This window comes from Festucalex cinctus, chromosome 14 (genome assembly GCF_051991245.1).
Source record: "Festucalex cinctus isolate MCC-2025b chromosome 14, RoL_Fcin_1.0, whole genome shotgun sequence".
Lineage (NCBI taxonomy): Eukaryota > Metazoa > Chordata > Actinopteri > Syngnathiformes > Syngnathidae > Festucalex > Festucalex cinctus.
Genome location: NC_135424.1, coordinates 25392501 through 25408782, shown reverse-complemented (window position 1 = coordinate 25408782; position 16282 = coordinate 25392501). Strand labels below are relative to the sequence as shown.

At 40.1% G+C, this 16282-nt stretch overlaps 1 protein-coding gene and 1 long non-coding RNA gene across 5 annotated transcripts in view; one reads left to right on the top strand and one right to left on the bottom strand.

Moving 5' to 3' along the window:
• Positions 1-5152: 5152 nt before the first annotated feature.
• On the bottom strand, positions 5153-8108 carry LOC144001380 (uncharacterized). The gene is made up of 4 exons (XR_013278469.1): positions 7962-8108; positions 5830-5894; positions 5582-5687; positions 5153-5391 (listed from the first exon to the last, which is right to left on the bottom strand). It is a non-coding gene; the product is annotated as an uncharacterized LOC144001380 (long non-coding RNA).
• ddx51 (DEAD (Asp-Glu-Ala-Asp) box polypeptide 51) overlaps positions 7118-16282 on the top strand; it is a 27272-nt gene continuing 18107 nt past the window's right edge. The window contains exons 1-10 of one of the 4 annotated variants that reach the window (XM_077495636.1): positions 7118-7345; positions 9758-9927; positions 10015-10053; positions 10195-10349; positions 12280-12430; positions 12512-12657; positions 14704-14775; positions 14933-15039; positions 15119-15227; positions 15337-15485. In XM_077495636.1, coding sequence (XP_077351762.1) covers positions 7323-7345; positions 9758-9927; positions 10015-10053; positions 10195-10349; positions 12280-12430; positions 12512-12657; positions 14704-14775; positions 14933-15039; positions 15119-15227; positions 15337-15485 — 1121 coding nt within the window. In that variant the 5' untranslated portion in view covers positions 7118-7322. Of the gene's footprint in view, positions 7346-9757; positions 10087-10194; positions 10350-12279; positions 12431-12511; positions 12658-14703; positions 14776-14932; positions 15040-15118; positions 15228-15336; positions 15486-16282 lie in introns of all 4 variants that reach the window. The other 3 variants (XM_077495635.1, XM_077495634.1, XM_077495633.1) reach the window with 3 other exon arrangements.

Below are 16282 nucleotides of genomic sequence, written 5' to 3'. Positions count from 1 at the left end.
TATATTAGCGTTGGAATGAATGGTATCGGCATGTTACTTGTGAGTAGTCACCGATACCACTGTTTTTATTCAGTATCGGCACCTCTGCCGATACCAGTATTGGTATCGGAACAACACTACTTTTTATGAATATTTTTGCATTAAGTACAGTAGCAACCATTTTTGGACAGTCACGTGACATGATCATCGTGACATATTACGTGTTGTAAACATGCAAAGAATAACATGGCTGCCAATGACAACAAAGAGACTCAGAAGAAATGATTGCATCCCACGGCGGACATCAAAGGGGGAATTGCACCCTATCGCAGGGTTCACCAATTCCGGTCCTCATGGTCCAGCAAAGTAGCAAAAGCAGTACAGCCATTTTTTTTTACACACTCACCCACCCATACAAACACGCACACAAACTTACATGGTCTCCCAGGTTGGGAAGTGAAGCCACACCAACCGCCGCTGAAGGCAAGTGACGGTTCCACTCCTCCACCCAAAGCCCAAGCAGTACAGCCATGAGGGCTGCATTTTTTCTTGCCCATTACATCATCAAACTCCCATTCAAATGAATGAAGGCGGCTGGATGGATGGATGATTGAGTGGGGTTGCGTGTCCGACTACACCACAGGTGTGGTGCAACACTAATCAGGGGACTTTGAAGGACGTTGGCGACAAGCCGTCAGTGTCGGGAGATTCACCTTGCTCACTGCCAGTCTGCCTAGTATGCTTGTTCTCGACTCACGATTTTGGTATTCTCACGTTCAAGATTCATAGTTGTTTTTCTCCGACGGCGTATTAGAGCCACGTACAAATATTTGTATTTTTTTTTTTTTTAGAGGGCAGGGTCAATATGACGAGAAAAAAAAGTGGCAAATTTTCTGGATCTTCTGTCCCAGCAAGGGGGGCAGATTTGGCATCCCGATCCTCGTCGGCTCAGGCTGTGTGTCTGGCCGCTGGAGGCCGTGACTCAGGGTTGACGGCGTGCTCGGCGTCTGTCAGGCACATGATCCTGAATGCCAGGGCCCCTTCCACTCGTTTGCTGTATGCTAACAGGTGGAAGCTGTTTACTGAGTGGTGTGCTAACAGCGGATTGGACCCCGTGACGTGCCCTATTCCGGCTGTTTTGGAGTTCCTTCAATCTGTGTTTGACAAGGGGCGCTCCCCTTCTACTATCAAAGTCTACGTGGCGGCGATTTCGGCTCGCCATGTTACGCTTGATGGTAAATCAGTGGGTTGCCATGGTCTCGTGTCTTCCTTCCTTAAGGGAGCCCTTTGCCTTCGTTCGCGGCCCCCGCCTGGGACCAGGGCTTGGTTCTTGACACACTGTGCAAATCCCGCTTTGAGGCACTGGCTGAGGTGAAGTTGCGGTGGTTGTCTCGTAAGACGGTGTTTCTACTTGCGATCGCTTCCGCTAAGCGGGTGGGGGAGCTCCACGCTCTTTCTGTTAGTCCAGAATGCCTGCGTTGGCACCCCAACGATGCAGGGGTCACATTGTGGCCAAATGCGGCTTTTGTGCCCAAAGTTTTGTCGGGCTCCCATGCCAATTGCCCTATTCGCCTTGCGCGTTTTCCTCCGACCTCAACGGACGGAGAGGCCGCTCCAGGCTTCTGCTGTCCTGTGAGGGCACTCCGTTCTTATTTGGTGGCTACGACACGCTGCCGTACATCCACCCAGCTGTTTGTGTCTTACGGCGGCCCAACAAAGGGGGCCGCTATTTCCAAACAACGCCTCTCTCAATGGATCGGAGATGTGATTCGACATTCGTATAGAGTCGCTGGTCGCTCCCTTCCGATGGCGGTTCGCAGTCACTCCACCAGGGGCGTGCCCTTGGAGGACATCTGTGCGGCTGCCTCGTGGTCATCGCCCTGCACGTTCTCAAGGTTCTACAGCTTGAATGTCACCTCTCCTCATCCACTGGACGTAGTTCGTGGTCCTGCAGAGGCCCCGTTGTGAGGTACATTTTGCAGGGTCTTCATGACATCGCTGGTATTCGGTGTTCCGTGTTCCGTGCTGTTTACAGCACCGCCACCTGGCGGTCGGGAGGGACGAAATAGAACGAAAGTTACGAATGTAACTACGGTTCTATGAGTCCCGAACGACCGCCAGCATTGCTTGTCACTCAGAACCCTCGTGTTGGTTTGCGCGAGAAAGGTTCTAGAGAACGTGTTCTGGCAATGTTCCCTTTTATATACGGTGCGACGTCAGCCGGAACCAAGTACGGGCATTTTTGTAATTCTTACTCGATGACGCTGTCGCGACAAGGGGAATTCCGTGCTGGTTACAGCACCGCCACCTGGCGGTCGTTCGGGACTCATAGAACCGTAGTTACATTCCTAACTTTCGTTTTAAATGACCCCCCCTGCCTCACCCAACCTCAAAACCTATCCTATGATATTGGCCACACATTGTTCTAAAGACAAAAAAAAAAAAAGGACATTAAACGTAAATTATAACAATGACGACTCACTAGGAATGTAATGGGGTCCAAAGTAAAACGTTTGTTTTTAAAACCTGTAGAATTAAAATAGTTTCTTTATAATGCATCAAGAATCTGAGTATTTTTTTTCAAAGTTGTCATGTTTTTACGAACGCACACTATCGTGCAGGCATTAAAAAGGTATTTTTATTTTGTATTTTGTTCTGGTGAAGTTGCCGTAGTTGGTGATCTTCTGGTTGTTTTTGTTTTGTTTTGTTTTGTTTTTGTTTGTTTTTTTAATTGCAACACACACACAAAATTACAATAGCCACTTTTACAGATTACATACCAAAAAAAAGAAACAATATTGTCTATACAGAACAAAATTTAGAAATTACAAAGAAACAAACAGGAACAAAACATAAAATGCCAGGGGGTGAACATTACAAGAAAACACCAAAATGTTCACACAAATTATATGTCTTAATCGCTTTTTGGTTATGAGAATATTTAATGGACTCAATGTACTGTTTGAAATCACAATGGAATGCAACAAAATATGTTTTCCTATGTAAAAATCTACATTTATGGATGTAAAATTTAGCCATAAGAATGATAAGGTTAATCATGTACATTTCCTTGTGTTTTAATTTACTTCTTTTAGAGTCATAAAGACCAAATAGTACATCCTTCCAAAACAAAACAAAATCTTCACCAATCGTTTCAGCAATAAATGTACAAACGGCGGGATCTTCTGCGGATGCGCGTCACCAATCATGCCGGGTCATCGATATTCTTTTTTTTTTTTCTTTTTTTTTTTCTAAAAGATGTAGTTTGGTACTATAGTAACTCAGAAGACAAAAACTTTGAATATTTACTTAATTTTGTTATTCTTTATGCTAAGTTTTTTATTCACAAACAAAAAATTTCTAAATCCAACCCCAGATTTGTGTGCTTCCTTTTGGAATTGAAATCTATTTTCAAAGTTGTAAAATTAATCAACAATAAGAAAAGCAGTAAACTGTCAAATCTGTTAGAAGTCTTTCTCTTATGATGCTGCGTTTGTGTAATATCCAATGATGGTTGACCTGTGTTCATGTCAATGTTTATTTTTTTCTTTTTTGTATTTTTCTATCTTTAAACTGTATAACGATTTTCATATATTTTATGTATGTAAGACGTATTCTTAAATGTAAAGCTGTGTTGAACTGTATTAATAAAAGCATATTAAAAAAAAAAAAAAAAGGTTTTTTTTTGTTTTTTTTGACAGACGCCTCAACTGTGAAGACGGGAAAGGACGTCAACGCATTCCAATATAAAATCGCGTAGTAACTTCCGGTGTTCTTTCACCTTTCTTTTATGAGATAATTTTAACATTTTTACACGATAGTGTTCTCTCTTTTTTTTTTTTTTTTCTTTACATAAGATTCACAGTTTTAACTGATCATTTTCAAGTTTTTACATATTAAGATTCACGGTTTAATGTAATAATTGTTCAAACGTGATAGCTTTCATGTAATAAAGTGAGCTCTTTTCCTCTTTTTAAACATTTTTCAGATTTGGCTTTATGAAAATAGACTGTTACTTAACCAAACTAAAACACATGTAATGCTCTTTTGTGTAAAACAAAAACTTAGTACTGGCGTTAATGATTTATTTTTGACATATAATGATGGTAGACCTTTTCAAAAAGTTGATAAATGTAAATATTTGGTTCAAAACGAACTTTCAAATATCACATATTGAACGTATTTTGAACAAAGTCAATTTTGGTTTGTTTTAGTTTCGTTCGAGGCATTGCTTCACATTTAATGTTGGGAAAAAATTGGGAACTTATTTTGCCCATTACTGGTTATGCTGATATTGTTGATCAGATTGTGTCTAAAATCGTTTTAGAGCCTCTTAATGTGCTTAATAACAAACTACGTAGGTTTGTTTTAGGTTGTTCTTTTATGTTTCTTCTTAAATGTATTCATTTTAATTGTCCTTATTGTTTGAATCAGTTTTTCCACATTCAGCCAACTACCTTGCGAAGTTCAAATTATTTTTTTCATAGTCTCCTCTGTCAATAAAGAAATACAAAAGAAAGCCTTTAAGTCACTTGTTCCATCAAATTGGAACAGTCTACCAGTTAATATTAGTTTGTCTTCGCTCCATATTTTTAAAAAAAAAGTAAAATAAATAAAAATCTTGTTTAATTATTTAAAAACAGATTGTCAGTGTTTTAAATAATGTATTGTCACACTGTATTTTTGTTTTAAATTATGAAATAATTAGAACTTGTGTTGAGATTAAGGTGTCTCTGTTACGTGTTATTGTATTTTATTTGTTTGTCTTTTATGCCTGGTGTGTTGTTTTGTTTGCCTTGTATTTTTGTGTGGGACCACTTCGTAAACGAGATGTTGCATTTCAAGGGTCATATCCTACAATAATACAAATTCTCATCATCTCAAAAAAATCATCTTGGATTATTTTGTAATTGTCGTATTTACTGCCATAAATGCCAGTTTTGGTTTTATGTCTATGCCAAGGATTGTGCTGCTGGAACATCTAAATAATACCAATACTTACACTTTGTTCCGTCACTTGCCTTCGATGCGGCCGGCGTAGGTTCGCTTCGCCATCTGGGAGACCATGTTTGTATATGTGCGTGATTGTGTGAGTTTACATAAGAAAAAAAAATACTACCCACACTCTTGAGATCGACACTGGAGTCCAAGTGAATTAAAGACTCAATGAGAAAACATGAAAAACTTACTTTTATTTATTAATATGTACAACACTTGCAATATATACCAAATATTTCTTTTCATCAACTATGGTTTGACAAAAGATCAACATGTCCGGAATGTTGTGGAATTTGAATTTGAAGACCTCCAGAATTCTCAACCTGTTCCTCCTCCCCTATGCACAGAACTTTGGGAAGGTCCACTCTGGCAGAGAAGAGTTCACGATTGGCCTCAACCCACTCTGCTGCATTTCTGCCATCATGCAGAACACACACGTCAACCGAGTCATATGGAAAGGCACCGTTTGGTCAGTAGATGATGTAAAAATGCTAGGCCTACGCTCCACTGGTGCGTTCACACCAGCATTAAAATAGTAATGCAGGTTTCCAATGTGAAACAAAACAAAGACTCAAATGGGACTAAGATCAAATTAAAATCTGACCTTATTGTCATCAATCTTCCTTTTCTTCAGCTGAAACACTGGCAACACCTTACCTCGCAGGAGGGCTTTTGAAGAGGCTCTCCAGTGAGCAAACAGCTTTCCATGGCTTAAAAAATTGAGAAAAGAATTTAAGAAAAACGGAATGACATATATACACATATATATTACATATATACATATATATACATATATACATATGACATATATATTACATATACTATAAAACATTAAAGCATTTGTAGCATCACCTCCCAAGGTCGAAGTTTTCCATTAGGACAATACACCACCACCGCCGCAATAGTGACATGTCCATCTGAAAAATACAGAAAAATCAGAAACTTGGATTGTATGCCAAAGTAAGTATTTTGTTGATGTAATTTTGACCTTGCATTGATTGAATCAACTTACAATAGTGAAATCATAGGGAGCATCCAAAACACCGAAATAGGCATTCTTGGAGGAAAAAAAATAAATAGCATCCATCCATCCATCCATTTTCTTGACCGCTTAAATTTAATTTAATTTTTATTTATTTATGTTTACACTACCTACATTAAATTACACCAAGCAAATAATAGCTACTACCATCAACATGGAGATGCCACAGTCGATCCCATATGGCTTAAAAGAAGCTGTGTCCGTTTTGTTTTTTTGTTTTTTTTGTATTTTGTTTTTCCACATGCGCCACCATGCGGTCAAACTCAGAAATCACATGAAGAGAAGGGAAAACAAAGAACGCTGTAATATGGCTCCAACACAGTATGTGTCAAAATCTCTACTTTTCGAACAAGACATGCTTGGGTACAAAACAGCTTTTGTTAGTAATTATTACAAACTAACAAACGTGCACATTTCCTGCACCTTCCGCACTTTCTGTTTCATTTTGCGTGTGTGAACGTGTTTGGGCCTCTGTAGTTGCCGTAATTAGCTTTCCAAGATTGACAGTTCGTTTGAAAAATAATATCCATCCATCCATCCATCCATCCATTTTCTTGACCGCTTATTCCTCACAAGGGTCGCGGGGGGTGCTGGCGCCTATCTCAGCTGGCTCTGGGCAGGAGGCGGGGGACACCCTGGACTGGTTGCCAGCCAATTGAAAAAAAATATTATTTGATTAATCTGTTAATTTATCTTGCTAAGTTTTATATTCATAAATGTAAATGTGCAAAATCGAAACCTATTTTTTTTCTTTTTATGAAAGAGGTTGATGTATATTTTCAGTCCATCTCTACTTCCAAAAATAAGGTTGTCAATACCTTGATTTTGTGTTCTCATTTCGGTGTTTTTAATATTTCAGAGTTTAAGACCGCTGACAACTTTTATTTTATGGTTTATTTTATTATTGTTCTTTTTTCGCTTTGTCTTTACTGTTATTGTGAGTTTGTGTGATTATGATTATTTGTTTTGTATTTGACATGTTTGGCTTTTTATTACAATTTGTTCAATAAAGGGGGAAAAAAAAACAGCGATCCAAGATGGCCGATCTTCTGCGCATGCGGGTCACCGATCGTGTAGGCGTTACAAAAGAAGAAGAAGAAGAAGAAGAAGTAGTAGAGGAAGAAGAAGAAGTAGTAGAGGAAGAAGAAGAAGAAGAAGAAGTTTTTTGCATTTTACAAAACAAGCATGGCAACAGTAAAGTTATACTTTGCATGTATGAAAACAACATAGGGACATTGCCAGAAGGAACGTTGTGTGTGTATCAATACAAAGAAGAAAAAGAAGAAACTTGTATCTTGCTGGAATGTCCTTGTTTCGTGTGAACAGGTGGGAATGATCGTCCACTATTATCTAAATGGTCATTTTAACAGACTTCAGGACCCCTTCGTGACACATGGATGTTTATGTTAACAATAATAATAATAATAATAATTCTTATTATTATTATTTTAATTCCAGTGGGTATTTTTGGCATGACCGGCAGCTCGCTACTTAGCGCTATTTTGCCGTGAATGTGTACTGGCTCGTTGGGTAATAGTTGAGGCGGACACCCCGAAACTGAGAGGCTACGTATTCGAATCCCTCTATGTACTGTACTTTTTTTTTTTTTTTTTAACAACTACGATTTAAACAGGTGGCAAAACCAAAATGAAAACTTCGTGAAAAATAACTGAAGGGGTTGAAGCGAGATCTGCGATTGGCTGCCAACCAGTCCGGACCCGGCGGCATGGGTGGGCATTAAGATGGCCGGGCCCGACCTGGCAGTCAGCTGGAGTGATGGGCATTAAAGTTCTTTTAGGTGAACTGAATCACTAGAATCAGTTCATTTAAAAGAACAATTCAAAATATTCGTCCACCGAATCATTAACACTCAGGAGGTAGCAGTTCACACACTGACCCGTTCATTTAAAAAAAAATTTTTTTATATAAAGTAATCACTCACCCACGCACACAAGCCTACATCTCGTAAGCCACGCACATGGGTCTCCCAGGCGGAGAAGCGAACCCACGCCAACCTGCACCAAAGGCAAGTGGAGATCCACTCCTCCACCTGGAGCCCGACCTGTTCATGTCTTCGTGAACGGGACGCTTCCTCTGTGACTCGTTCCTGAACACCAATAGCGAGGCTGTATGTGGAGTAAAATCCTGCCCACGTCTGACGCTAGCTGCTGATTGGTCGTTTGCGAAGACTGACGGCATGAGCGTGGCTGCTCTCAAATGAATTGAGAAAAGAACGAATCACTTCAAGAAGTGACCCGTTCACTCACGTTCTTTTTGAACGAATCGGTCATTCATAACACAACACTTGTCAGCTGTGCCCGCCCTGTGTTGGACACTGTTTTGAGAGGGCTCGCCAATCTCTTTTTTTTGATTTTGCACATCAGTTTTGGTTCCAGTCCAGTCGCAACCGAGGGGCACAAAGTCGGAAGCACAAGTATTTTGACGCAGCCCACGTCGCAAACCGAACCGTAACCAAACTGGTGTGCAAAAAGAGTCCCGCCTCTCCGGTGGCATATACCCCATCAGTCACGACAACTTGCTTTGCTTCTGCTTCAAGTAAAGTATGACTTGCTAACCTACTTCCTTTCAAGTTAGGCTTTAGCCTGATTTATGCCTCCATGTTTGCTCTCGCGTTAATGACCGGCATAGATCACATGATCTACGCGAGCCATGAATTTTAAGTGCCGCGTAGCTCGTGGCCGGCTGCGGTGCACACGTCACCAATCCTTGTACGCCGTAGATGGCGGGGCGTAGCTCGCTCGTGATTGGTCCGTTCGATGGCGTACTCTGCTTTTTTTTTTCCTTTTTCTCTCTCCCCGCCCCCTGCCCAGATAGTTTCCTGTTTGGCGGCGCAAATCGACTTCATGCTCTGAGATCACGGCTGTGCATGTGGATATGTGCCTGGGACGAGAGGCAGTAAACAACAACAACAACAACAAAACTGTTATCTAAGCGCGTGGCTGTTGTGTTTTGGCAAATTTACGGCCGACACAGGTGCAATTTGGCAATAAATAATTGCCACGGTGATGAGCCGACTCTCCAGCTCTCCGGCTTTGTTTCGTGTTTCTGAATTAAATTGAACTTCCTGAACTTGTCATAAATGCAGAGGAATCGCCACTCTGTGGCATCCCAGCCGTAGTGACAGCCCGACTTGGAGTGTGACTACAGTAGACACCAATGTGTATTGTGGTGTGTATTGTGCACAAGTTGGAAGGCAAACGCACGAGCGGAGCTCCGCCGTGACGTCTCCGAGTGAGCCTCAAGCAGAAGTATACTGAGGCCTTTTGATTGACAGCTAAAGCTAGCCAATGACAATCGGGATGGGAGTGGGGGGCGGTTAGTCGCGCGTCCGTTTACATACAAATCTACTTCCGGGTTAGCCAGCGCGCTCTCGTCCGCCGGCCTGTCGACCGCCCACGTCATATTATTTATGTAGGAAGCTACTTCTCCTGCTGCCTTTTTGTGGATTTAAAAAAAAAAAAAAAGTGATGCAAAGCGACGTATTGTAATGGTTGGGAGCCACGAAACGTCAAATAAAGACACTCTTCTTCTACTGTTACCGCTTACTGTTACCAGTGAATGATGATTACACTGATGGACGAAAACCCACGTCTGTCATTTATTAGTCCGCCCTTTTGTTCTTTTTTTCAGTTTCTTGTCATTCGTCAGAAAAATGTGGGTCCGTCAGCGACGGTCCGCCCACCTCTGGTATTGACACTATTTTTCTGTTTCATGTAGGTATCTTGGAGACGAAGATGGAAGTCTTTCAAAGCAGTCACAATCCCTGGCCTTACTTGCACAACTGCACCAGAAGGCAAAAGAGAAGCAGAAGCAAGGTTTAATAGAGGACAAGATAAAGTGTTCTGAAACACAGGAAGGTCATCATGAGATTAAGAAGAAAAGAAAAGGTCATAATGACACCAGCCAAGAAAACCAAAGATGTAAAAAGAGGAAATCAAAGACTGTACTGAATGTTTTGGACAATATCCATTCAGAGCCTGTTGAGGTGGAAGAGAAGAAGAGAAGAAAGAAAGGTGAGAAAGAGAAGCAAAAGAATTACCAGTCAGGTGTGTGTTTACTTTTCATACACTCAACACTTTGAACACCAAAAGTCTACTGTACTTTCGAATAGTAACACAATTCTGCATGTGTTGTGTTGGTTTATTCCGTTTCAGGCGGTGTAGTTAATAGATTTTCAGAGCCTAATGTCACTGGTAGAGAAGGAAAGGATGAAAAGTCAGAAGATAATGCAAAAGAAACCCCAAGGATGTCATCTAGTCCAACTGGTTTCACAGTCCTGGGAGGATTTGAAAACAAACCAGTCCACAAGGTACAGTGAATTGTTGATGCTCACTCAAGAATCTTAGGCTACGTTTATATTAGGGGTGTGAATTGCCTAGTACCTGACGATTCGATTCGTATCACGATTCACAGGTCACGATTCGATTCGATACCGATTAATCCCGATACGAATTTATAAGTCGATTGTTGCGATTTTTTTTCATTCAAGTTTAGAAAATACTAATCAGTAAGCTTGTAGAGTGTAAGATTTATATGAAAATGTATTATTTATTTATCTGAAATAAAGGTTGTAATTTGTTTCATGTTTGAACAGCATTGAAATAAAATATTAAGGCTTAATGTTCCGTTCATATAACATTCTTCCATGCTTAAGGTGTGAATCCTAAAAAAAAAAAAAAATTAATCGATTTTGCCGATTATTGAATCGATTCGAGAATCGCGCGATGTAGTATCGCGATATATCGCCGAATCGATTTTTTTTAACACCCCTAGTTTATATGATAACGATCTGAACAGAAGAGGCAAAAGTGGCATCAACTGTACTGTTGTACAGGCACAACAAACTTTGGACGGACATTATGGGTGATTTAACTCACCGTTTGCATCACTAATAAACGTTCAGCAATACAGCCAGTCGGTTACTATGAGAGTGTAGTGGCTCGAGAATGTTGCGTTCAATGACGGCTAACAGAGTAAGAAATTTGAAATGTGGACTAAATTAGCCAGCACCGGATTACAAGCAATACATCTTACCTTCCTACTAAAACGGCTTTCTTTTTGCCCACTTTGAGGTCTCTGCATGTCAACCAAGGTGCTCCACACTGTGTTGGTATATTGAAGCATGTTGACATTTTCACACCTGCGACGTCCTCTTCTTCCAAAATGACCATACACTGGTGTTGCTACTGTTTGTTTGAGACCTCTTGCATACTAATGAGAATAACGTGACCTCTTTTGAGATCAACCCACTGTCGTTCGCTGAACCAATGAGGTTGAGCTTCAGCCCACTCCCAAATCCTCCAGAGCCCGCCCCCTTCCAAAGACGGGCAAATCACGGAGCTCTACGAGTACGAATCGTTCTGCTACATTTCTCTGCGTCAGATTTGGTGCAAAAGTCCCGTGACTGGACAGCAGCAGAAAAAACACTTGTGACTCCTAGTGGCGACTACTTTGACTACAATTTGTCATTTCTACAGGTACAAATCGTGATTTTTACAGATACAAAATACTTTCGACAGGTACATTTTTTTTTTTTTTTTACACGTACAATTTTTTTTATACATACAAATTTTTTTTTACGTCCAATTTTTTTTTTAACGTCCTTTTTTTTTAAGTACACCTTTTCTATTTTACGGGTACACATTTTTTTTTACAGGTAAATTTTTTATTATTTTTTTTCGCACAATTTTTTTTTTTACGTACATTCTTTTTTTTTACAGGTACAAATCACGCCTTTTACAAGTAAAAATTTCTACTTTTTTCTACAGGTACACTTTTCTTTTTACGAGTTACTTTTGCACCATATTTAACTCCATATATTCAACTTTCCCACTCTGGAGTGTGGTTTCAAATTTGTATGTTTTTAAGCCCCTAAAATGTGTTGCTATCTTCTAAATGAAGAGCACTTGTGATAGAATATCTTGACATTTTCATGCGCAAGCGTATACCAGAACCTTTTATGCATGTACAGCAGTGATGGGCAAACTCGGTCCTCGAGGGCTGGAGTACTTCAGGTCTTGCAGGTTCCCCTCTTCCAACACAAGCTGTTTCAAATCAAGGACCGCGATTGCCCATCCCTGTTGTACAGTATGTAGCATGTAAAATTAATGAGGCACTCTTCGAAGAGAACCATTTGAAGAATCTGTCATATACACCAGTTCTAGTTGTAGAGGGTATTCCATCCTGCGAGTATGAAAACATTTCACTCTCTGTTGCAATTATGTGTTATCGATTCACAGGTTCAAAGAGTATTGCCTCAGTGGCTGGCTCAGCCTGATGTTATACCCCGAGACATGAAAAGTAAACTGGTGCCTTGCTCTGAAATCAGAGGACTTAGTGTGTTGCTGCTGAATCAACTCCACAATCATGGAATTCAGCACTTCTTTCCAGGTGACTCGAAATTAATGGTTTGTTTGGATGGTGGTACATGTGCAGACTTGTGGAAGTTGCTAATGTGACCTTTTTCCACAGTGCAAGCAGAGGTCATCCCAGCCATCTTGGAGGGTACACAGAGTGGACTACTGATTGGACAAGCTGGCTATACGCCCAGAGATATTTGTGTTTCTGCTCCAACCGGCAGTGGCAAGACTCTGGCTTTTGTCATCCCTGTAATACAAGTAAGCTGTCCACAAGCAAAATGATTTGTAACATGCACCATTGGTCATTGTCATTAACATTCACAATGTGTCATTGTCAATTCCATTCTGAAATTTGCCCAGGCCCGATACACGGTCAAAATTACTCATCTATCCATCCATTCATCCATCAATTTTCTATTTGTCTTATTGTCGGATGAATGTGTGTGTGTGAGTATGTGATTGTGATTGTAACCCCCTGTAAAGTGCATCCGTCAGCATGATGGTGTACAAAAGTCCTATATAAGTGCGCTTCAATTACCATTTACCATTTAATATTACACCACAGTTTGAGAATTCTTGACAGGGATTGCGCTCTATATCAGCTGCAGTTATTGGGACTGGAACATATTGGGAATGTCAGAAAAAGTCAATCAGAATGTCAAGCACCCATCAGCATGCATTTTACCTTAACTCTTTTACTGCCACACGTTATCAAAACGTTATCATTCACATGATCCTTGAAAACATTCTATTTCATCAGATTTTGTCATGTTTCATTGTAATTTGATACACGGGCAGCCCATTGAAAAGAGATAAAATGCTGCCATCTGGTGGCCATAGTGAGTGAGTGTTTTTGATTCCACAACCCATTGAGCATACAGCGCTGCACATATCCTGGGATTACACCGGATGCGTGTGCGTTGCGTTCCAGCAACGCAGCCAATACATTTCCATTCATTCAAATTGTTCAAATTACACCGGCTGCGTGTGCGTTGCGTGTTGATTGCGTCTCAGCTGGGTCATGCGGCAGCCCTTCGCACCGATAGACCTATTTTCTATTTTTGATGGACGACGCATCCGTCGGCCTCCGTCAAATGGCAAGCTAGCACAGAACACATCGAGCCGGACAGGAAGACCGCAGTTTCAAAATAAATCCGGTTACTTTTCAGAATAAAACACTCGCCAGCTCCTATTTCGCAATCATGTCAGCAAAACGTCATAATGCTTAACGCTTAATTCACTGTTTAAACACTGGCGAACATGGACAAGGAGATATTTATAACCGAGGTGGAAAGCAATAAAATTAGATATGACACGGCACATCCTTTTTATAAAGACAACTTAAAAAGGAATGCTGCATGGAACGTCATAGCAGGAGTGGCCGGTGAGTTCAGTCAAAAAAGTCCACCTCTCTTTCTGCATCTCTGTTGAGCACAGACTTTCTGTGTCTTTGTCGTTGTTTTTTATGCCACATTATCGGACGCGATCACGCGAGACACGGCGGGAAGTTGTCGGCGACAGAGCTGCCGGACAACAGTTGTGCGCAGCCGGTGTGAGTTGGACAAAAAAATTGACGCGTCTGGAGCACGCAGTCAAGACGCAGCAGAGCGGAGACGCAACGCACACGCATCCGGTGTAATTCCGGGGTTAGATGTTGCACTGCCGATTGATTTAAAAAAAAAAAAAAAATATATATATATATATATTAGGGGTGTTAAAAAAAAATCGATTCGGCGATATATCGCGATACTACATCGCGCGATTCTCGAATCGATTCAATAATCAGCAGAATCGATTTTTTTTTTTTTTTTTTTTTTTTTTGTTTTTTTTTTTTTTTGTTTTTTTTTTTTTTTTAGGATTCACACCTTGAGCATGGAAGAATGTTATATGAACGGCACATTAAGCCTTAATATTTTTATTTTAATGCTGTTCAAATGTGAAACAGATTGCAAACTGTTTGTGTACAGTGGCTCACGGTTATAAGCCTCAAGTTTTAGATAAATATATTCATACAAATCTTACAGTGTACATGTACAAATTTACTGATAGTATTTTCTACATTTGAATGGAAAAAAATCGCAACAATCGACTTATAAATTCGTATCGGGATTAATCGGTATCGAATCGTGACCATTCGTATCGGGATTAATCGGTATCGAATCGAATCGTGACCTGTGAATCGTGATACGAATCGAATCGTCAGGTACTAGGCAATTCACACCCCTAATATATATATATATATATATATATATATATATATATACATAGTTGACGTGGGAAACTGATGATATTCTTTTCCATCAGGTGCTGATGAAGAGGGTTGTGTGCGAAGTCCGCGCCTTGGCTGTGTTGCCGACCAAAGAGCTCGCTCAGCAGGTCTTTTTCAAAAGCCTTTTCTGTGCCAATGGAAGTTACGAGGGGGGGGGGTCAATTTCACACATTCAAAGCAGGAATAATCCTAAAAAATTCGTGGGTGGACTTAAGTGATAAATTTGTAAGTACTGGACACGTCTGTTGCTTTTCTTGTGTCCAGGTTTACAATGTTTTTACATTATATGCTGAGGGAAGCAACCTGAGGGTGGTCATGTTGACAGGCCAGAAGACATTTGCAGCAGAGGAGGCTTCACTTTCTGAACAGAGGTGATGAATAAAGTAAAACAAAGAGCTGATAAATGTGTCTCTCATTTGGTAAAGACATTTTATTTCTTGATGATTCTAGAGGCGGGATGAGATGCTGTTTAGCTGACATTGTTGTGGCCACTCCAGGTCGACTTGTTGATCATATCAACAAGAATTCCGGCTTATGTCTGGATCATCTTAGATTCCTTGTAAGTAACCAAAAACGCAAACATTTATTTTCAAGCTGTTTGCTCTGACTTTATTATTATTTATTATTGTTATTATTATTATTATTGTTGTTATTATTATTTGTTACAGATTATTGATGAGGCAGACAAGATGATTGACAGCATGCGTCAGTCTTGGCTCAGTCAGCTAATAAAGGCAGTGTATGGAACGATGGACCAGAGACCAGAGAACATGTCCATCTTCAGGAAAAAAGCACCCTTACATGTCACGGCAGTTAGGTGAGTTCCTATTGCAGTGATTGTGCAGTGGAGATAAAAGTCTCCACAAAGCTCAGGTTTTTGTGGTTTGAAAATGTTTCCACCATAAATGGCCTGTAATCTAAGTATCTCAATTGAAAACAAATATACACACTCTCAAACTAATATTTTGGTGCTGCCACTTTTAGTTTCTATTACAGCACTCAACCTTTTTGGAAAGGAGCCTATCGCAAGCCAGGTTTACATGAAACTTGTGTAATAGAATAGAGCTGTCAAACGATTACATTTATTAATCAGATTAATCACATCTTAGAATTTTGATTAATCACGATTAACTCATTTGCTCCCAAAAACACGTTCTATTTTAAATATTGCCATGGTCCCAAAAATTTATTTGTTTTTTTTATGTTTTTTTTTTTTGTCTTGTTTTTTTTTTTTTTTTTAATGCTAGAGCATACAAAGGCTTTAATGCAACTTCTGACCTGAAGAGGTTGCTTAAAGCAATGGTAGGTATTACAAAAAAAAATGGCCAGCAGGTATAAGAGCTCATGTTGCAACAAGCTATTTTCCCCTTTGTTTACAACAGGTTTGTGAATAATGATGAAACTTAGCTATATTGTAATGCTAAACCAATACAAATATACTTTTTTTTTCCTGATGAAAAAAGAGATTAGAATCTTTATTTTGGTAGGTTCCATGATTTTATAGACATAGAATACAATATTCTGTGGGCTTTGAAAAGTCACTCAAAATCCATTAAAACAGCCGGGAGCGAAGGGGGTTGCTGAAGTGAAAATGGCGGCGAGCAAATGAGTAAA